Source organism: Oncorhynchus nerka, linkage group LG11 (assembly GCF_034236695.1).
Source record: "Oncorhynchus nerka isolate Pitt River linkage group LG11, Oner_Uvic_2.0, whole genome shotgun sequence".
Classification (NCBI taxonomy): Eukaryota; Metazoa; Chordata; class Actinopteri; order Salmoniformes; family Salmonidae; genus Oncorhynchus; species Oncorhynchus nerka.
The window spans coordinates 43,588,693-43,611,850 of NC_088406.1; the positions used below are offsets into that span (position 1 = coordinate 43,588,693).

General features: G+C 41.2%; 1 protein-coding gene across 1 annotated transcript; it reads left to right on the forward strand.

Moving 5' to 3' along the window:
- Positions 1–569: 569 nt before the first annotated feature.
- LOC115136925 (kinesin light chain 1-like) lies at positions 570–23,158 on the forward strand. Its single transcript, XM_029672841.2, has 12 exons — positions 570–886; positions 7,214–7,442; positions 7,562–7,792; positions 8,158–8,233; positions 8,448–8,676; positions 8,802–8,889; positions 9,159–9,260; positions 20,188–20,361; positions 20,582–20,681; positions 20,858–21,038; positions 21,123–21,189; positions 21,357–23,158. Exons 2-12 carry the CDS (start codon positions 7,233–7,235, stop codon positions 21,456–21,458), a joined length of 1,560 nt encoding a protein of 519 aa, XP_029528701.1. The 5' UTR covers positions 570–886; positions 7,214–7,232; the 3' UTR covers positions 21,459–23,158.

Below are 23,158 nucleotides of genomic sequence, written 5' to 3' on the forward strand. Positions count from 1 at the left end.
CCACAGGGTTCCACCCCTTATACCACCAGAACACATCCCCCAGCCCCCCACACACATACCGGCCCCCACCTTTCTTTTATTACTGATTGTTTCATACTCTGCATGATAAATACAACACCATGTAGTGATGTGTGGTGCTACTGGGCATGTTTGTTTGTTGTGCTGGTTACAATGTAACTGACTCTTACTGATAATAGTCACTGTCTCAACAAATGGATTATGCACATACCAATGTGTTACTTACAATAACAGTAACACTGTAGCACACCAGCATGTAGCCTATTCCAAAAGTATACCAAAGCAAAAAAGATTTAATGGAGAAATATCCAGTTCTGGTAAGGGATATGTAGCACTTTAAAACTAAAATCTCATTCCATTACAGCCTAATAAATTGACAGCCTGTCATAGAGCAGTATCATTTATATCATATGTATATTATACATGATATAATATTTTTTATATACACTTTTTTATGCATTTATTTAAAATCAAATGTGAAAAGAGCAGTTTATCTCGGTAACAGTCATCCTTGCAGTCCTGTCTGTGCTGGTTTGTCCCGTCACTCGCAGTTCAGAACACCGACAGATAGATGGCCTTGTCCTCAGAGGGAGATGGCATCAATCTACCGCGGTGCATGGTGGGAATGATCAGATCAGGTAAACTGAAATGAGACCGTCTGAGCCGCAAGAACAGGTGAATGATTACTGTAAGCCTACTGTTAATGCCGTCGTCCAAAGATATCTTGTTATTTTGGTCCCATAACGAACAAATAGTGGATGTTTTGACGCGAGGAGTCCAATTAACTTTAATGAGAGCCCGAATGAAAAGCGGAGATACGCAACAAAAAGAGGTCGACAACTCGCCAAAAACCTGGAATTAGTAGCAGGTAGGTTCAAAATGACTTTTGTTGATCGTACTCTTGTTAATGTTTTCACTTCAAAATTTTCTTTGACGTGTGGATCATAATTGTGTAGTTTCAATGGCTGCGTTATATCCCAATGGTATTTTATTTTCTTCTCTCACAGCTGCTTTAATGCCGAATTGTCACTGTATGCTTATAGTATGTCATCAATACATTTATTTGACAACATTTATTTATTTTGATTAATAAATGTTTTTCTTTCTTTATTTATCTGTAGCCTACGCAGTATAAGTATTCCTATACAATTTAAAACGCGTTGACAAAACCACAACAATGCACACACAGGCCTAACCATCTGTTGTTATTGCCTAATGTTATACAAATGCAAATTCGTAATCTATATAAAACTGTGTGCATTGTGAAGGCAGACAATGTCTAATATTGGAAAACATCAAAATACAATAGCTTATGGAACAGTCCTCCTGTACACGCGCACATGTTGTTTATCTCTCTCTGACTGGTGTTGCATTTCTCAGACAGGATGCTCCTCTGTAGGCCACCATCCAATTTATTGTAGGCCTATGGTAATTGCTTCTCAATTTCTCATTTAGGTCTACTGACCTGCCAAAGTGTCCTAGTAAGTGCCTAAAAAGGCCAAAAGAATGCATTATAAAAATTATATATTCAAATTTTCTTAAATATATTATATTTTTTAATTATGTAAATATAGAGCTGTAGGCCTATTCATCCATAAAATGTGAAATTAACTCATTTGTTTTGCACACAAAAAAGTATGAGTATTTGCATTGAAGTTTCACAAATAATGCAATGAATCTTGTTGTCTACTTTCTATGACTGACATGATTAAACCTCATGTCATTGTTAACTCAGTAATTCAAGATATAGTACCTTAAGATCACTTTCTCAGAAAGAAATGGGTAAATCCATTTGAATTCAAACCCTTCCATACATACAGTGCCTTTCGGAAAGTATTCAGACCCCTTGACCTTTTCTACATTTTGTTACGTTACAGCCTTATTCTAAAATTGATTCAATTGTTTTTTTCCCCCTCAATCTACACACAACACTACGTAATGAAAAATCAAAAACAGGTTTTGGGACATTTTTGCTTATCTAGAAAAAAGACAAAAAAACTGATATTACATTTACATAAGTATTCAGACCCTTTACTCAGTACTTTGTTGAAGAACTTTGACAGTGATTACAGCCTCAAGTTTTCTTGGGTATGACACTACAAGCTTGGCACAACTGTATATGGGGAGTTTCTCCCATTCTCTGCAGATCCTCTCAAGCTTTGTCAGGTTGGATGGGGAGCATCGCTGCACAGCTATTTTCAGGTCTCTCCAGAGATGTTAGATTGGGTTCAAGTCCGGTCTCTGGCTGGGCCACTCAAGGACATTCAGAGACTTGTCCCGAAGCCACACCTGCGTTGTCTTGGCTGTGTGCTTAGTGTCGTTGTCCTGTTGGAAGGTTAACTTTCGCCCCAGTCTGAGGTCCTGAGCATTCTAGAGCAGATTTTAATCAAGGATCTCTCTGTACTTTGCTCCGTTCATCTTTGGCTCAATCCTGACTAGTCTTCCAGTCCCTGCCCTGAAAAACATCCCCACGGCATGATGCTGCCAACACCATGCTTCACCATAGGGATGGTGCCAGGTTTCCTCCAGACGTGACACTTGGCATTCAGGCCAAAGAGTTCAATCTTGGTTTGGCCTGGCAGCCAGCTGTAGGAAAAGTTTTGGTGGTTCCAAACTTCTTCCATTTAAGAATGATGGAGGTTACTGTGTTCTTGGGGACCTTCAATGCTGCAGATATTTTTTGGTACTCTTCCCCAGATCTGTGCCTCGACACAATGCTGTCTCGGGGCTCTACGGGCAATTCCTTTGATCTCATGGCTTGGTTTTCACTTAGTCGTTATCGGGTGTTATTGAGTTTTTTATTTTTTATTTAATCAATTTTAGAATAAGGCTGTAACATAACAAAATGTGGAAAAAGTCAAGGGGTCTGAATACTTTCCAAAGGCACTGTATTTTCCCATTGCAGAAGTGGTCAGAAAGTGACTTTTTGGACATGAATGCCAAACCATTCAAGAGAAAAAGGTGCTCCAAATTGACCCATTTTGCATACCCCACCATACCATGAGACATCCATGTCTTCATCACTGGAAAAAGACCAACGGTTGAGATTTATTTTTATTTTTACCATTAACGTAAATGCTCTAAAAACATTAAAAGGCAGATTTTTTCCCCATATTTGAATATGTTGCAGCTTAGACCCTATTTTAGATAATTTGAGGTTTTTGTGTTGTTCCCGCCATTGGTTGAGACACAACATGCTCTTGAATACAGGTTGAGTGTCTCGTTTTGGCTGATTTATGTACTAAAATGGGAGTAGAATTTACATTTCAACTTTCAAATGGTACCATATGGTTGGAGTTTCACATATCAGAGAAGGTTGACTTGAATCTGTTTTAAATTATACTCAATCTTCTATAAGAAACCTATTGAAATCATAAAAATATAGATAATAGACATGACCATTGAAGATGACATTCGACTGTGGGTGGACTGGCGGTCATCTTTTGTGGTAGTAATTAGAAGTGAATGTCAATTTAATTTATATTCCAATGGTGTACCAGCTAAATGGAAGGGGTCTGAAGGATAGGTACATCTTCTGAATAGTTTTTCTATGATGGAAATGACACCCACCCTGTATTCAAGAGCAGGTTTTGTAAACGAGGGTAGGCACAACACAACCTCATTTACGTTAAAGGTTTAAAATTACCATTTTTATTTTAAAAATGTAATGTTTTACGAAATAATCCAATAGTTTGACAACACTTTGTAAGCTTTTAAATGATATCAAACTGAACCGTTAATATTTCCAGTGATGAAGACATACAAAATGTGTCAACTTTGAGTACTTTATTCTCCTGATTTAAAATATATATATTTAAAAAATATATTTTAGTCCTCATTTGGACTAATCTTCCAAGAGTCCTTAAACATTCAAATAGAATTTATAATATGAACACAATTTCACATATAAACACACTGTTACAAACAGACAGACATACACTAACATATTGACCAGATAAATACTGATAAGGTCCAAGAAGTAACTTTCTGACCACTCCTTCCGTGGGCGAACATGTATGGAATGTTACTGTATGTTTAAATCAAAATATGTCAAAAAGGGATTGAATTCAAATGGATTTACCCAAGTATTAAATAAGAGCACCGCTCTTTTCAACATTAGATCTGTTATAGGTCCTTTATAAAACGACTGCAGCATGAGTCCCAATCAATTCCAATGACCACTGTTGTTTACAACTGTCATATGCTGCCCTCCTCCCAGGAGCCACTAGTAAACCAATATCCTTGTGTTAATGTATGGTCTGCTGCAGCTGGCCTGCCTTTTGGTGTTATGCTGATGTAGCCTCCTGCTCAGGCCCAGCACAACTCCCTCTTGTTCCCCATAGACACCTGTTTCTCCTCTTAGGCTCTTGGCTTCACAGTGCAGCCCTCCTGTCTTGTACCCCCGTTAGTATTGGTATGGTGGAAGGATGATCAGAGGCCTTTCATGCTCATGATTCGAGTTCAGGCTGCCCATCTGGTCTTTGAGAAGCCAACATATTATTATTTTTGTAATTTTTTGAGGCCAACCTCTGTGCATCAGCAAGTTATTTCCACAGGGAGAAGAACACCTAACCAGAAATATGACACCCACTACAATTGTATTTATTTGTATCTGAAGCAGGTCATGGCTGGTCTTGTATCGTGTTTTCATTTCATGTCAGAACTGCACTCCAACCATATGATTAGACCTGTTCTTGTTGGACCCATTGTCATTGCACTACACATCTCACTCCAACCCCTCAATGTGGCATGATGCCTCACCGACCAGGAAGTAGGCTACATCATGTGTTATGACTTGTCATTGTACTACACATCTCTCTCCAACCCCTCAATGTGGCATGATGCCTCACCGACCAGGAAGTAGGCTACATCATGTGTTATGACTTGTCATTGTACTACACATCTCACTCCAACCCCTCAATGTGGCATGATGCCTCACCGACCAGGAAGTAGGCTACATCATGTGTTATGACTTGTCATTGTACTACACATCTCTCTCCAACCCCTCAATGTGGCATGATGCCTCACCGACCAGGAAGTAGGCTACATCATGTGTTATGACTTGTCATTGTACTACACATCTCACTCCAACCCCTCAATGTGGCATGATGCCTCACTGACCAGGAAGTAGGCTACATCATGTGTTATGACTTGTCATTGTACTACACATCCCACTCCAACCCCTCAATGTGGCATGATGCCTCACCGACCAGGAAGTAGGCTACATCATGTGTTATGACTTGTCATTGTACTACACATCCCACTCCAACCCCTCAATGTGGCATGATGCCTCACCGACCAGGAAGTAGGCTACATCATGTGTTATGACTTGTCATTGTACTACACATCTCACTCCAACCCCTCAATGTGGCATGATGCCTCACCGACCAGGAAGTAGGCTACATCATGTGTTATGACTTGTCATTGTACTACACATCTCACTCCAACCCCTCAATGTGGCATGATGCCTCACCGACCAGGAAGTAGGCTACATCATGTGTTATGACTTGTCATAGTACTACACATCCCACTCCAACCCCTCAATGTGGCATGATGCCTCACCGACCAGGAAGTAGGCTACATCATGTGTTATGACTTGTCATTGTACTACACATCCCACACCAACCCCTCAATGTGGCATGATGCCTCACCGACCAGGAAGTAGGCTACATCATGTGTTATGACTTGTCATTGTACTACACATCCCACTCCAACCCCTCAATGTGGCATGATGCCTCACCGACCAGGAAGTAGGCTACATCATGTGTTATGACTTGTCATTGTACTACACATCTCACTCCAACCCCTCAATGTGGCATGATGCCTCACCGACCAAGAAGTAGGCTACATCATGTGTTATGACTTGTCATTGTACTACACATCCCACTCCAACCCCTCAATGTGGCATGATGCCTCACCGACCAGGAAGTAGGCTACATCATGTGTTATGACTTGTCATTGAACTGGGCGGCTCTCGGCTCCAGGCTTTATGCCTTCGGGCTCACAGGAGCAAAATGGCACCGTTGTACCAGGATGTGTTTTACATACAGTCCCATTGGTGTCTGTGTTGGCTATTCACTGTTTCCTTTGGCTGCCAGAATGCATAGTCGTGGTTCAGAAAGTTTGCATAAAAATCCCCAGGCAGATCACTTTACAGTTTCAAAGGCTCTGACAGGCTGTCAGGGCAGCACACTGTTGTTGTTGTTGACACCCCCCTGTGGTGGTAAACATAGGCTACACTTGTAGTTTTGCACTTTGTACAGAACTTGGAGGATAATAGTATGTTCTGATAAGATGTTTTGTGAAACAGCTATAGGACAGAAAAAAATGGATTGTTGTCATTATGGTAGGCTTGTGTACTATTAGTCTGGTTTAGCTTATTAGAAGTGGCAGCATTTAATTATGCGCTAGCGGTAATATGGCGGTAATATGGCTAATGGATACACTCCACAGTAAACAGTGTTGTGTTGGACTAAAGCAGACAATGTGTAGGCTAACCATAAATCCTCTCTCTTTTCTCCTCTGTGTGTGTGTCTGTATTTTACTGTAACTCTCTAGTCACAAGACTCTTTAGCATACCGGCAGAGGTAAAAGTATAGTTGTATATCTATAGCTAGTTGGTCAGCCTACACATTGTCTGCTTTAGTCCAACACAACACTGTTTACTGTGGAGTGTAGCCATTAGCCATATTACCGCTAGTGCATAATTAAATGCTGCCATTTACACACCAATGTTGGACCTTTAATCTGTGTGTGTGTCCCATACGTGCATATATACTGAGTATACAAAACATTAACTCTTTCCATGACATAGACTGACCAGGTGAATCTAGGTGAAAGCTATGATCCCTTATTGATGTCACTTGTTAAATCCACTTAAATCAGTGTAGACGAAGGAGACATGGATTGTGTATTGGTGCCATCCAGAGGGTGAAGTAGTAGGTGCCAGGCGCAACGGATTGTTTTAAGAACTGGAACGCTGCTGGGTTTTTCACGCGCAACATTTTCCTGTGTGTATCAAGAATGGCTCACCACCCAAAGGACATTCAGCCAACTTGACACAACTGTGGGAACCATTGGAGTCAACATGAGCCAGCATCCCTGTGGAACGCATTCAAAACCTTGTACAGTCCATATGACCGTGTACAAATATAAAAACATTTTGAACCTTTCCGCCTCCTCCTCTTCCATACAGGGTTGAGCTGAGAGGCGCCATGCTGTCGGGGGAGGAGATTCTGTGCAGCACGCGGCAAGTGATAGCAGGCCTTGAGGCGCTGCGAGGTGAGAACCACACCCTCCTGGACAACCTGCAGGAGGTGCTGGAGGACCGGCCGGTGGCCGAGAGTGGCAGCGTGGAGCAGGAGAAGAGTGGCATCATCCGCCAGTCTCTGGAGAGGATAGAGCTGGGCCTGGGAGAGGCACAGGTGGGGTCATACTGGAGATGGCAGAATGGGTGAAGTTGTATTTTGACTGTATTGGATGTGTACATGTTTATATGCACACCTACTTCACTCTCTTGCTCTCTTTCCCTCTCCATCCCCAGGTGATGATGGCTCTGTCGGCCCACCTGGGCTCCCTGGAGGCGGAGAAGCAGAAACTGCGGACCCAGGTACGAAGGCTGTGCCAGGAGAACCAGTGGCTGAGGGACGAGCTGGCCGGGGCCCAGCAGAGGCTGCAGGACAGGGAGCAGGTGGTGGTCACGCTGGAGGAGCAGAACAGACACCTGCAGTTCATGAGCAGTATCCGCAAGTACGACCAGGAGTCTCCATCACCGGTATGTCACAGACCACCACAACCAGGGTCGTATTCATTATACACCAAACGGGGAAGAAACAGACTGATACAGTGAGGAACTACCAAAACTGCTCATATTCGTTTTCCATTGCACAATGTTTTGCTATGGTGTACCCTAATGAATATGACCCAGTGCATGTCTTTGCCTCGGCTTTTATGTTATTACTAAAGCTAAGCTGTTGGTGGCTTATCAGAGCAGGTTGCTATGTGTTTCTCTGTATAGTTCATAGTTAAACCTTTTATTTAACGTGCCTGGTTAAATAAAGGTTAAATAAATCAAATAAAAATATAGGATTTCCTCTCCGCTCTGTACTATCGATCTAGTTATGTTTTCTATGTCGACAGGATGACAAAGAGACGGGCTCCACCAAGGAGTCCCTAGATGACCTTTTCCCCACGGACGAGGAGGAACAGTCACAGAGTACGTGCACTCGTCAAATGAGCCGGATATTCTTGTCTGTCTATCTGCTGTGCAGACGAGCTATGCATGTATGTTTGTCGATGTCTCGGTGTGGCTCTCAGTGTTGTATAGTCTGTCACTCGCTGTGTGTATGTCTTTGTATGTTTGTGTTAATGTATATTTGTGTGTCTGTATGAATGACTCTACCTCCCTCTCGTGTCCTCCTGTCCCCCAGTATCTCAGCCCCACGGTAGCAGTGCGGCAGCAGCGGCCCAGCAGGGAGGCTATGAGATCCCGGCCCGCCTGAGGACCCTTCATAACCTGGTGATCCAGTACGCCTCCCAGGGCCGCTACGAGGTGGCCGTGCCCCTCTGCAAACAGGCTCTGGAGGACCTGGAGAAGTCCTCAGGCCACAGCCACCCTGACGTGGCCACCATGCTCAACATACTGGCTCTGGTCTACAGGTGAATGGAGCCACGTTAGCCTAGCATATCATCCATGCTAGGTCTTACTGTGGGGTATTTCCATAGTGTGGCTGGTTATGTTAGCTGTATGCTAAAACTAAAGGCTGTTTTGCTCTTCTCTGCAGAGACCAGAACAAGTACAAAGAGGCGGCTAACCTCTTGAATGACGCGTTGGCCATTCGGGAGAAGACCCTGGGCATAGATCACCCTGCGGTATGTTCCTCTATAAAAAGTTCAAGCGTCACCAAAATGGACAAAACAAGAAGTCTAAACCATGCATAGCTATTGGCTTTCCCCAGCACAGTGGAAAAGCAGCTACAGTATGTAACCAGTGGTGTAGGATAAATGTTTTTTTGCCCAACAGTTTACCTACCTTTTGCGAAAGAATGTATTGAAGGTATCGGGCGCGTTTCTTTTTTCACCGTGACCGGCGATCAGAGTATATCACTGGATGTAACTAACAGTACTGTATTTGTTTATAGGTGGCAGCCACACTCAACAACCTTGCTGTACTGTATGGAAAGAGAGGGAAGTACAAGGAGGCTGAGCCACTGTGTAAGAGAGCCCTGGAGATCAGAGAGAAGGTAATGAGGCGGTAACCTAGCAGCAACGTGACTAGAAACCCTGCCCTGATGGACCAATGGCAACTCTGCAAGCATTCTGTAGTATAGCACTCCTACAGTACTACACTGCTCAAAAAAATAAAGGGAACACTAAAATAACACATCCTAGATCTGCATGAATGAAATATTCTTATTAAATACTTTTTTCTTTACATAGTTGAATGTGCTGACAACAAAATCACACACAAACTATCAATGGGAAATCAAATTTGTCAACCCATGGAGGTCTGGGTTTGGAGTCACACTCAAAACTAATGTGGAAAACCACACTACAGGCTGATCCAACTTTGATGTAATGTCCTTAAAACAAGTCAAAATGAGGTGCTCAGTAGAACGTGTGTTCTCCACGTGCCTGTATGACCTCCCTACAACGCCTGGGCATGCTCCTGATGAAGTGGCGGATGGTCTCCTGAGGTATCTCCTCCCAGACCTGGACTAAAGCATCCGCCAACTTCTGGACAGTCTGTGGTGCAACGTGGTGGATGGAGCGAGACATGATGTCCCAGATGTGCTCAATTGGATTCAATTCTGGGGAACGGGCGGGCCAGTCCATAGCATCAATGCCTTCCTCTTGCAGAAACTGCTGATACACTCCAGCCACATGAGGTCTAGCATTGTCTTGCATTAGGAGGAACCCAGGGCCAACCGCACCAGCATATGGTCTCACAAGGGGTCTGAGGATCTCATCTCGGTACCTAATGGCAGTCAGGCTACCTCTGGCGAGCACATGGAGGGCTGTGCGGCCCCCCCAAAGAAATGCCACCCCACACCCTGACTGACCCACCGCCAAACCGGTCATGCTGGAGGATGTTGAAGGCAGAAGAACGTTCTCCACGTCTGTCACGTGCTCAGTGTGAACCAGCTTTCATCTGTGAAGAGCACAGGGCGCCAGTGGCGAATTTGCCAATCTTGGTGTTCTCTGGCAAATGCCAAACGTCCTGCACGGTGTTGGGCTGTAAGCACAACCCCCACCTGTGGACGTTGGGCCCTCATACCACCCCCATGGAGTCTGTTTCTGACCGTTTGAGCAGACACATACACATTTGTGGCCTGCTGGAGGTCATTTTGCAGGGCTCTGGCAGTGCTCCTCCTGCTCCTCCTTGCACAGAGGCGGAGGTAGCGGTCCTGCTGCTGGGTTGTTGTCCTCCTACGGCCTCCTCCACGTCTCCTGATGTACTGGCCTGTCTCCTGGTAGCGCCTCCATGCTCTGGACACTACACTGACAAACACAGCAAACCTTCTTGCCACAGCTCGCATTGATGTACCATCCTGGATGAGCTGCACTACCTGAGCCACTTGTGTGGGTTGTAGACTCCGTCTCATGCTACCACTAGAGTGAAAGCACCGCCAGCATTCAAAAGTGACCAAAACATCAGCCAGGAAGCATAGGAACTGAGAAGTGGTCTGTGGTCACCACCTGCAGAACCACTCCTTTATTGGGGGTGTCTTGCTAATTGCCTATGATTTCCACCTGTTGTCTATTCCATTTGCACAACAGCATGTGAAATTTATTGTCAATCAATGTTGCTTCCTAAGTGGACAGTTTGATTTCACAGAAGTGTGATTGACTTGGAGTTACATTGTGTTGTTCAAGTGTTCCCTTTATTTTTTTGAGCAGTGTATATTGTACTATCATTTCTCAGTCATGCAAGCAAAAAATCATATACCTATTACTCGTTACTTCTTTCAACAATAAATAATGACTTATTACTCCCTGGGAAAAGTAATTTGTTATATTACGTTGCGCGTCCTCACTCGATGTAAACAATGTCGTGTTGCTTGCAGTGGAGAGGTGTTTCTCGGCTGGGCACAATTGACATTTTACTGTTATATTCTTGACCTACCAAATCAAAGAAATGGGAGTACGTTTCTGCCACTTTTTATCTCCCATCACAAATACTTATTTGGATCAGTGACTGTAATAGGACATGAATGATAACATCAGTAACAACCCATTTTTTTCTATCAGTAACCGTATAATTTCAATTGGAACAGTAACTCTGTGTTCTAATATAATGATAGAGAAATTCTAAATTACTCTATGCTTTAATTGCCAAAACCAATTTCACACTCGTTTCTATTCATTAATGAGGTGTAAGTTCATTAATTATGCATGAAGTAGATCGAGACCAGTCTTAAAAGCCAGGTAAAGAGCGTTTAATTCCAGAGAGTACTGACCCAAAATACAAAGAACATTACATTTTAAAGAAGGAAGACATAAAATGACGTCATCAGTTTCACACCCTCTCCCAGCCTTACAATGGCGTAGTATTCGGTCCTGGAGATAGTTTCACTCCCCTCATAAACTACATTTCAACCTGTCTAAAGGATAACTTATCTCCCCTAATGGAATCCAACCAAAACATTCTTATCTGTTTGAAAAACTATCTTATCCCTCCTTCTTAAACTTTCCCAGGAGACACAGACACAATTCATTTCTGCTTACATTTTCAGTAACAGTACAATTAAGAACCCATACTTTTCAAATCATAACATAATAGTATTAGCATAAATGGTTCTAATCATTAATGTATACAATTGATCATCTAAACTATATTTTCCTCTAACAATCCTCCCTTTGATCAAATATTATACATTCAATTCTACATCTAGTTTTATTTAATCATAAAAAATGAAAGTATAAACGAACTTAACTAACCTTTTTATAGAGGTTTATCAGATTATCATATGAATAGACAAATAATCAACAAATCAATTATAAATGTTTATCCAACTCTCCACATTTCATTAATCAATTCTAACCTTAACTCCAACTGTTTTTAAACCTACATCAGAATCATAACTCTTCCTCCCGGATTTTCGTCACGACCTTCATTAAAAAAACAGTTTAATCATGGAAACCAATTACAATCTAATTCCCCTTTATCTCAACACCAGCCTCATCAAACATAAATTCCCCACAAATGACAGATCCGGATTCGTCCACTTCCTCTGTAGACATGCCTTCAGTCCTCCACAGGTCAGAATCTGGAATCGGCCCATAACGCACCATCTGTAGGGTCATTGATCTTTCCAGAGTCCTGGAAACAAGGCCTCGCACACAGGGAATTAGACAACAGCCGCATAAAATTAAAACAGTCATACAGGTAGATACAGCCCAAAACACCGCATTTTTCCATAAATACTGTCTACCCAATTTAGTTCAGAGAAGTATCCACCCCAGAGTTTCTGCCAACCCGTGAGCCAGGGTGGTCAAACCAGCTGAGGCTTCGGGCACTGATTCGTCCGGAGCTGTGCTACCCGGGATGTAAGACATGGTCCTGATTACCACGCCCACTTCCTCCTTTTATCCTATGCAATTCTATTCGGTCAGGTCTTCCAGCTGGTTGCTTCAGTCTGTTCTACAAAACCTTTAATAACACCTTTGGTATTCCTGCTAAAGCGCTGTTGATTACCATAACTATAATTACACACCTTGTGGAACCCCAATGTTATCAATATATACTCTGTTGTCAAAAGACCCAGATGGAGCATCTCTTCTCTCTCGTTTTGGCTAACTTCATGTCTTGGTGTTGTATGAGTGTAAAAGGCATTCCTAACCCGTCCAATCAGTCAAACTCATTCCCCCGCACAACCACCAGATGGCGACACTGGCCCATTTTATTTCATTGAAATCCCCAGAGTTCAACCAGCCTGTCAATTCAGACATGGTCTCGTCAGTGGTCATTTTCTCTGTACCAACTTGGTTCCTGGGGATATAAATAGTGACAACTGTCATTATCTGGCATTCCTGCTTTCATGAACAGCTTTACCATACATGCCATTCCCTTAGGGGAATTAATTCCGTTCAGTGGAAAAGGGATAGTTGTTAACTGGGGTTTAGCGTTCGCACAGACATAACATTCTTCTTTAGCCACTGATCTGGCCGTATTGAATCCATTCCAACCATAAGTTGGACTCCCCAAACCCAGTCTCCACTATAACTTCTTTGAGGTCTTTGGTCTGAACTATTCGTACCTTTATACAATACTTCCTCTGTTCAGGAACACAGTCCAAAACGCCAACCCTTACTATACTCCACCTGGTCCCAATTGAGTGTATGGGTTTACGTAGCCATCCCTTTCAGTGTGAGCTATGACCTGTCCACGATCAATATGGTGATTTACACAAATACTTCCCATAGAGTCCCATGGTTCTAGACTGCCAAGGGGTGAATGACCCCAATTGAGCTACACAAAATTCTACTGAGAGATCCTTGCCCAATTCCACCCTCACTTCCTTACTATTTTTGTTTCAGTGACCTTCTGAGAATCTTAGGTAACATCCCATTTCCCTCATCTAGCACGAGTCAAATTATCCTCTTTGGCACTTTCCGGGGGATCATGTTGAATCAGGAATATGGCCCCCACAATAAAACAGCTCAGGACGGTCAGTGCGCACGTGAAGCCCCACCCTCTCCCCGAGAACATATCAACAGCCAGAGGCCAAGCCATCACTTCACTTCTATGAACGCTCACAGCTGGGGAAAGGTCGGGTATAGGGAATCTTCAGAAGGAGTTTGACACCCGTTCCATATGGGTCATGGTTCCTCTCCTACTCCTGTGATCGTCCAACAGTGCTAGTGTGACTTACCCCCCTACAATGTGTGATATGTACCCAGGTAGCTCTTTCGGCTAATCTCACAGCGAAGGCAGTCACCAGTAGTACTTGGAATGGTCCCTCCCACCGAGGCTGCTTCCATTTTTTTTTCTTTTTAGTGATTGGATCCAGTCTCCTGGTTGAATCTCGTGTGCCACCTCCCTCTGTAGTTCTCCTGCTGGGCATAAAACTTTTGACCATACAGGTTTGGTTAATAAAACAGTTTCTTATTCGTCAAACCAATTAACAATTTTTTAAATTTTTTATTAGTTAATTATCCCGTAGGTCACATCCTATTCTAGAACACTATTTACCCATCCCCCTTTTGTTACCTGGCTCTGCCCAGGTAACAACCTTGCCTTATTCTTATACAATGACTTAGATAAGATTTAGTGAATTATCCTTATGTCTGAAATTCCATTTAGGATGTTATCTTTTCTCTTCCTGGCCCCCCCTCTAACTTCTCTGCTCTCCAACCTTCAAGGTCTCTGCAGTGCGGGGGAGGGCTCCTCTGTATGTTTCTCATGTTTTCCAAATTTGAACTACATGGGAACTACAAACCCATGGACCCTCTTTTAGAAAAAAAAACATGTCTATGAGCGGCTTTTCTCCAAATTCCTTAATCAATCTATCTTAATCCTAACAATAATCCTAACTCCTCATAGATGTCCTATATTCCTGTTAAATATAATACTATTTAAAAATGCTTATAAAAATCTTCCTAATAAATGGGGACCCTAATTCTATCTGATAACATGGATTTAAAAAGTCTTTGGTCCTGTAAAACAGAGTAAAGCTACAAAGCATTCTTATAACAAGCTATTCTTATCTGGGCACCATCCTTCACGGGGACAAACCATCAGTCAGTTCTATCTGACAATAACATGGATCATGCCTGAAGCCTTCACCACATCTGTAACAGACTTAAAACACGGTATGATGCAAGTAGCACATCACATTAATAACAAATAATAAAGTTCAACAGTACTCCCAGGTTTCCCCCATATCATGGAAAACCTATCCACCTTTGTGGGATTCCCTATGCCATAAGGATATCCTCTTCTCCAGTCCCAGAACTGTCCCAAGTTGGTTATCATGTAATCCCCATACGGACACCCTCCCCCATTACACAGGTAATGTCCCCCGTCTTTTGACACTCCTGTACACGGGTGTTAAAATCAAATAAAAATACCTCAATTTCTTCCCTGCCCTGTTGGCTCAAAATATGTTATCTTCCCCTATTTATTCTCAATGATGAACATGACTTTCTCTCTGTTACAATACAGACTTCCTAATAGCCCATTCAAAAAAAAACTCACAGCTAATGTTATAAGACAGAATCCTGAACCACTTTCTCATTTGCGGTTCAAACAGTAATTCTAAACCCTCAACCAGAACTGCTTCATTTCTAATGAATTTACCTTAAAACTAGTAACTCAATATGACCCCATTCATTATACAAATGACTCTCCCCTGGGGCTGATCAGACCCCAGAAGCCAGTCATGATAAGGTCAAAAGGTCATACCATATTAGACATAAAGATCCCTTTTATCCTTACAATAGAAATAGTCACCTGTATAATTCAAACCCATAAAAAAAACATCTCATAAGGTTCCATATGTGAGCGTGTCTCTTTAAAATCTCCTTGCACTAAAACAAATCGTTCTAACAGTTGTTTTATATATATATAATTTTTGCAGACCTTTTTCAATTTGGTCGTTTAAAGCTGCTCTCTCCCCAAAATTATAATCCCAGGAGGCCTCTAAAAGTGACACCACATCCCTAACTATCATTCACTAATGCTACCTCGAATCAGAAACTCAATAAGTGAACTATAACTAAAACCTAATGATAATTCCCCTTTGACTCAAATCATTAATCATAAGTTTTAAACATCGTCTACGGATATGTTTACTTAAATGACCATGCTACCTTTAGATACAATTCACCCGATAACATTATTATCCAATGCATTACTTTTTCTCTCTGCTGCAAATGTCGTACATTTCGCAGTGTAAGGAATCCGTAATTTAATCCCCGATATTTAATAAATATGCGTTTGCATTCCCTCATGGCTTTTTTAATTTACTTACTTATGGGTAACTTTCATCCGTTCCGGAACAAAGAGTTCTACCTAAACCCGCCAGAACACACTGTTCAACTAAGTTAAATCAAACCCAAAAATTGACTATAACCAATAAACAAATAAACAAAACACTTTTATCTCAACTTCTGAAAGGTTTACTCGAAGCCTCGATACACACTAATAGCCATACAGTTTGCTCCGTTATTCCCAGTCTTCTGGTGACAAAAGTGTCGCGCTAGTGACGTCATCATCAAGCGCTCAATCTGCCAATTCGTAGCGACTTCAAATGAATTGTAAATAATTCTTGTTCGATTAACCAAACCTAATTTTTCACATCTGTTCAAATCCTGAATTATAATTTACCCCCCCAACCAACATATCTAAATTCGCCAATTTTATAAAAGCTTTTTGATGGGCATAAATCATAATTGTCTCTTTGTTATCATTTAGAATCCATTTTGCTCTAAATACCTGTCTCGTCTTTGACTTAGTATTTTAATTACAACTCTATTCCCAATACGTTATTCACTTGTCTAATTACAACTCAGACCAGCATTAGCGAGTGCTCGCCCTAAAAATGCCTTGTCTCTGGGAACAGGGAAATCCCCTTAACCCAAACATTTACTCCTACAACGACACCCAATAATTCTTATGATCCCTTCACGTCGTTCGTTTTAAATCTCTTGATGTTTCATGTAACTTATTTTTCTCTTTGAATTGTCATCCCACAATATTTTTTCCACTGTCATACAATCAAACCACTGTGATTACCGTGCACTGTCCCTTTAAGATAAGACTTTTCATTTGTTCCCCGCAACGAGAACGGAAATCAGATCATTTTTAGAATACGTTACTTTTTGTTCAAATTCACTGGTGTTACCTTAACCAAAAATCAATAATCAGAAAAACAATCACAACTTCTTACGATTAAACTATTCTTACCTAATTTATAGTCCAAAGCGTTGCACTATATAGCCCCATTGAGTGTCTAGCAATTCCTTTGCTTGGCTGTAGGCACAAATCTGCCCGCCTTTGTAAAATATATATTCCCTATTCAGATTGAGTTCAGTTTTAAATTCTAATCATCAGAGTAAACTCAACCGAATTTCTCAATTTACTATACCCTAACATTAAACGTACCATGTTTTTGTGTTAAACTTCTCATGTCAATTGATTCATAATTAGCCGTAACGTCCAGGCAGGCTGGAATTGTATCTCTCCGGTATCCCCTCCATTTAACTTTAGGTAACTCTCTTCTATGATACATCTATTTAATTATGACTCATCTCAATACATTATTCCACCAGATCATTTTGGGCGAAATAGCGTTTTACATTGACATTGCCTCGCCATTATTTTTAATGACTTCTTTTATCAATTCTATCTAGAACACATAATATCCGTTCCGTTATATCTTTTGCAAACACTGGCGACCTTATTTTTCAGGCAAAACATGCAAATAGGTCAATTACGATCTAAAATCAATTTTAGTTAAACGGGAACCGAACCGTGGATTACCGTAGGTGAGACTGCCGCGCTCACCACTCCCCTACCAGCACAATGGATTTTGACTGAGACTCTCCGCAAATATACCCATTTTCACAGTTAATTGTATTTGTTACTCCGACATCTAGACAACAGAAAATAGGCCAAATTTAAACGCCCAACGTTTTCTCTCAGTTTAGGATTCTCATTAATCTAAAGTCTGACATTTAACTCACCCGTATACAGTAATCACCTGTTCCGTTTCTTCCCACGGAACCTCAATCACACGATCACTTTTCACTATCAAGAACACTGACTACCAAGAACCGGGAAAGACCCCCCATACATACATCGCTCGATCTCCCATCAGTTCTGGGGCTTCTTTCGAGGCCTTTCTCCCCATTCTTAATCCTTACCATTACTAGTAGCTATGGTCTTTAAACACTTATCTATGCCTTTCTATATAATTTTAAATTCTATGTGCGTGCAGTTCTATAAATTTGTAATTTACCGTTACTTAGTTACTTCTAGTTACTATTCTGCTTGCCATGTGTGTGTCCCTTTAAAAATAATCAGTATGTATTTTCCATCTCGGTCGGGTGCGTTTCTCATGATTTAAGTTTAGCTCTTTTATGGAAATCTTACTCTACTAAAGTCTGACATTAAATCTCACCCAGTATTTCAATACATTACTGTTCCTTTAGGACTTTTACTAAAATTGATGCTCCAAATCAGCCTGGACTTGTAGGGTTGAAAGAAGACAAAATAGATTTTCCGAGTCTCAAACAAATGTTTCCGTCCACCAAGATGTTCAATCTGATAGGAAATTTCACCCGATTTCTGCGATCACTACAGTAATCCCTATTCCTTTAGGACTTTGAACTAAAATATCTTTCTCTTGCCCCAAATCTAGCATTGTGAATTGTAGAGTTGATTGAAAATGACCAAAGGAAAAGCAGGTGTCTCAATTGTTCCCCTATAATCTAAATAAAGACCTTTATATCTATTCACTTGTTCAGAACTCCGCAAGATACATTGTTCAATCTGACATTTAAAACTCACCTTCAGTATTGAGTAATCATTGTTCATTTAAAAATAATCAGTATGTATTTTCCATCCTGTGAACCGCGTCCATATGAAGACTTTTGATCGGACATACATTTTCCCCATAGGATATTCCTTCTGGGACTTTCAACGTAAAATGTCTCAAATCTCACTTCTCTATGTAACTAAGTTGACCTCTCCTTGAAACACGAAGTCTATAGAAGACTTTTTTGATCGGCATCCAATTTCACTTTCAATGTAAAATGTCTCAAATCTCACTACTCTAGACTAATCACTTATCTTTTGATATTAATTTCTTTCAAAGCATTGTACAGGTTCATTTATTCTGTTAAGCCTAGAATTACCCTGCCTTCTCACCAAGCCTAATTTATCCTCACCTGTTTTAAACAAATCTATCTGCTACTTTCCACAGTCAGACTACTTCCCATATACAGATAGACTATTAGGTAAAAACTTTATTTAGGTATGTTTATTGAATTATTGGCCATCCTATTTGTGCGAACAAATAGACCGTCTCAAATTTCTCCAATGCGTTCAATCTATATCACTCCTTAATAATCCTTTCCTTTAGGACTTGCAAAACCAGGCCCCATTAAGCTCTAGTTTATTTGTTGGTAATGCGCTTTACCTCAATTGTCAAATCTTAAAGACCTGCTTTCATTTTATCGATATCCTGGTTAATACCCCGGTAGAAACCCATTTTATTTGTTTTTCCATATTCAAGCACCTATTATTGATCAAATTCAACTCTTTCATAACATTTTAATCAATAAATATCCTAAATAATCCCTCCCAAATTCGAGAATAAAGGCTACTTTACCTGCTTTTGGGAAAACAATTTCTTTCAGCAATCTAGTCACCCTTCCTGTCCTCCGTGATATTAATTTCTTTCACGCAGGCCTGTTTTAATTTTGAACCTCAATTCAGAGGTCAGGTCTTTAGTAAAACAAATCAAAACTTTCCACAGTCAGACTACTTCCCATTTCCAGCGTATTAACTTCAGATAACAGGGAGAGGTTTTAGATCCGGCTCAAAGGACCAAATTGATAGAGGAATTCTAAATTACTCTATGCTTTAATTGCCAAAACCAATTTCACACTCGTTTCTATTCATTAATGAGGTGTAAGTTCATTAATTATGCATGAAGTAGATCGAGACCAGTCTTAAAAGCCAGGTAAAGAGCGTTTAATTCCAGAGAGTACTGACCCAAAATACAAAGAACATTACATTTTAAAGAAAGAAGACATAAAATGACGTCATCAGTTTCACACCCTCTCCCAGCCTTACAATGGTGTAGTATTCGGTCCTGGAGATAGTTTCACTCCCCTCATAAACTACATTTCAACCTGTCTAAAGGATAACTTATCTCCCCTAATGGAATCCAACCAAAACATTCTTATCTGTTTGAAAAACTATCTTATCCCTCCTTCTTAAACTTTCCCAGGAGACACAGACACAATTCATTTCTGCTTACATTTTCAGTAACAGTACAATTAAGAACCCATACTTTTCAAATCATAACATAATAGTATTAGCATAAATGGTTCTAATCATTAATGTATACAATTGATCATCTAAACTATATTTTCCTCTAACATATAATTATTACCCAAACCTGTTAATCTCTAACCCCCCCCTCGTGTCGTTGGCAGGTGTTAGGCACGGACCACCCTGACGTGGCAAAGCAGCTGAACAACCTGGCGCTGCTGTGTCAGAACCAGGGCAAGTACCAGGAAGTGGAGCTGTACTACGAGCGTGCCCTGCACATCTACCAGAGCAGGCTGGGCCCCGACGACGCCAACGTGGCCAAGACCAAGAATAACCTGGTGAGGGATGGAGATTAGGAGAGGGTGAATGGAGGGAGGGGTATAAAGGGGGGGTGGACATGGTTGGCATGGTCACTGGGCTAGATGCTACCATATTATGTGTGTGTGCGTATAATATGCTATGATTGGGGAGAAGTGGGGGACTTTGACCCAAGCTGCATGCGTGTGTCTGAGGTGTGATAGTGCTATTTGTGACTCTAGTATTGCTGTATTTCTGCAGGCTTCATGTTACCTGAAACAAGGGAAGTACAGACAAGCTGAGGCTCTGTATAAAGAGATCCTGACCCGGGCCCATGAAAAAGAGTTTGGATCTGTGGATGGTGAGAGCAAACTCATAATATGATCTTTGAAACCTGCTCTCTAGATTCAGTAGCATTTTGATCCAAAATCGGTGTATGTATTGGAATTGAAAATGTACCTCAGAATTGTACTGTAAATAACTAATTGTACTGCATGATGCCACTGATATGCATCCTCTGTGATGTTGGTGTCTCAGGGGATGTGCGGGACATCTGGACCCACACGGAAGAGGAAGGCTCCATGCAGGATGGGCTGGGCAGTCTGAAGCGCAGCGGCTCATTCACCAAGCTCCGCGAGTCGATACGCAGGAGCAGCGAGAAGCTGGTCAGGAAGCTGAAAGGAGTCGGACCTCAAGATACCACGCCTCCGACTCCTGGGTAAAGACCAAGTCCTCAATCTGCACGTGTTAGCTCTCAAAATGATGTCCAATTTTTTACTCTCTCTTTCTTGTTCTCCCTCAGGATGAAAAGGGCTAATTCTCTGAATGTGCTGAACGTGGGTGTGAGGGAGTGTCAAGAAGCAGCAAGGGTGAGCAGCAGTTTCTGGCTTATTCTCACATTTCTGTACAATATGATTCTTATAGTGTTTATTCATCCTTTCATTTTATGTGTTTCATATCCTAAGGCATTTCTCTGGCTGTGTGTCATCAAAATTAATGTATATATAGTGTTATAGTGTTTTGTATGTTCTTCCAGAACCCCTGCAGCCTGACAGAGAACCGAACCCTGAGCTCCAGCACCCAGAGTCTGGCACGGCGAGGATCCCTCAGCTCTGCACACTACACCTCTGAACACTAGCCCCCCCCCACACACACACACATCCAGGAAGTACTCTCACACAGCTCTGGTCCCTACTCTCTGTCTCAGTGAACCTACATAGGTCACTGCAACCCCCATCCCTTGCTCTGTTTTAAATCAAACAATTATCCGTTTAAGTTTGTTTAGTGCACTATGTTGTAACGGATGGAGGTCACTGATACTCCTTGCCTGCTAGTTTTATCCCCTGGTGCCCCAGTTCTGAGGTATAGATTAGGATACACACAGCAATGAGGACTGGTTTGAGAGATGCAGATTGAATCCGTTTCAGACCAGATTTAGTAATGCTCTGTACAAGGAGGGAAAGCTTGAATTCTTCAACGATTGTTCACAATTATGAACATCTTGATATTTGCATTTTAACTGCAGTTGGGTCAACAAGTAAGTGTCTGCAGCTATTGGATGTTATCCAAATTAATTTATCTGTTCATGCAAAAAAGGTCTTATTTCTACAATGTGGTTTTTAAAACGTGTTACATTCTGATTTTATCTCCTTGTGTCCATTACCAGCGGTACTCTTGTTTTTGGCACTAGGTGATTTTAATTCCACAATTAAAACAAATATTTACTAATATCTATTGAATGTGATGCACAAATAGTATATTGGCTTCCATGTTAGGTTGTGGTAAAGTGCTCTCCTTATTCCACAATACTAGAGCAAAATCTGCACTTCCCAGTCCAGCGGTAGAATGCAATTTGTCTAAAAATATGTTTGTACTATGTTTAGCAGATTTCATTATGAGCCGATATAAAAAGCTAAAGCTATTTTTATAGCCCAAAAGTAAAAGCACTATGTGCCTGTATGTAATATCTTATTTTATTTTTTTTGTCTCAGTTTGGGGTACATTTACTTTTTTGGATAGCTAGCTCATTTAAATTCCTTCTGAAACATGTTTTTTAAATGATTTGATTTTGTTGTCTATGCATCTTACGCAGGATGTTTTCAAGAGTAAATATGCAATTTGAGGGACAAAAAGCGATTAATTCACTGTGGTGGTATTTCCAAGTGATCATTTAAAAGGGCGGTAGAGGAGTCACTATTGTAAAAAGATTGTTAACCCATTGGGGTGGATGGAGGGAGTTCAATGTGGGTTGCGAAAAGGTCGCCAGTTCGAATCACAATGAGTCTTGTTTTCCAACCTTAACCAATCACATTTCTCAGTTGATGTTCTAATTGAGTGAATAGCTGTATACATGTGGGAAACAATTGTGGAACCCTCCCTCATGCTGCTGCAGTGGACTAGGCACTGGGATAAGAACCAGAAGGTCACAGGTTCTAATCTTGCCCTTTCGTTCAACTCTGGCCTAAAAAGTGGGCACAATCCGAATGTGGACAAGATCAGGACACAGAATGCATGTTAGCACCATATACAGTATAAACAGGGCTATAAGCTGACAAAGCACAAGGGCTCTATTCAAACTGTGTCAAGCTTTTCATATGCAGCGTTTTACCATGAATGCAATCTCCATTAACATTGCCTTTAAATTTCAATCACGCTGAACTTCAGCGATACAGATTGAATAGAGCCCTACATCTTATTTATGTAGAATTATGTTAGCTGTTACATATGGAGAGCTTTCTTTGCAGATTGTCAATGTTATCGAAAATTACAGATATATTTTATATCTGGAAACCATAGCAGACAAATGTCAAATAAAGTATGTCTCTTCAATCCACTGTG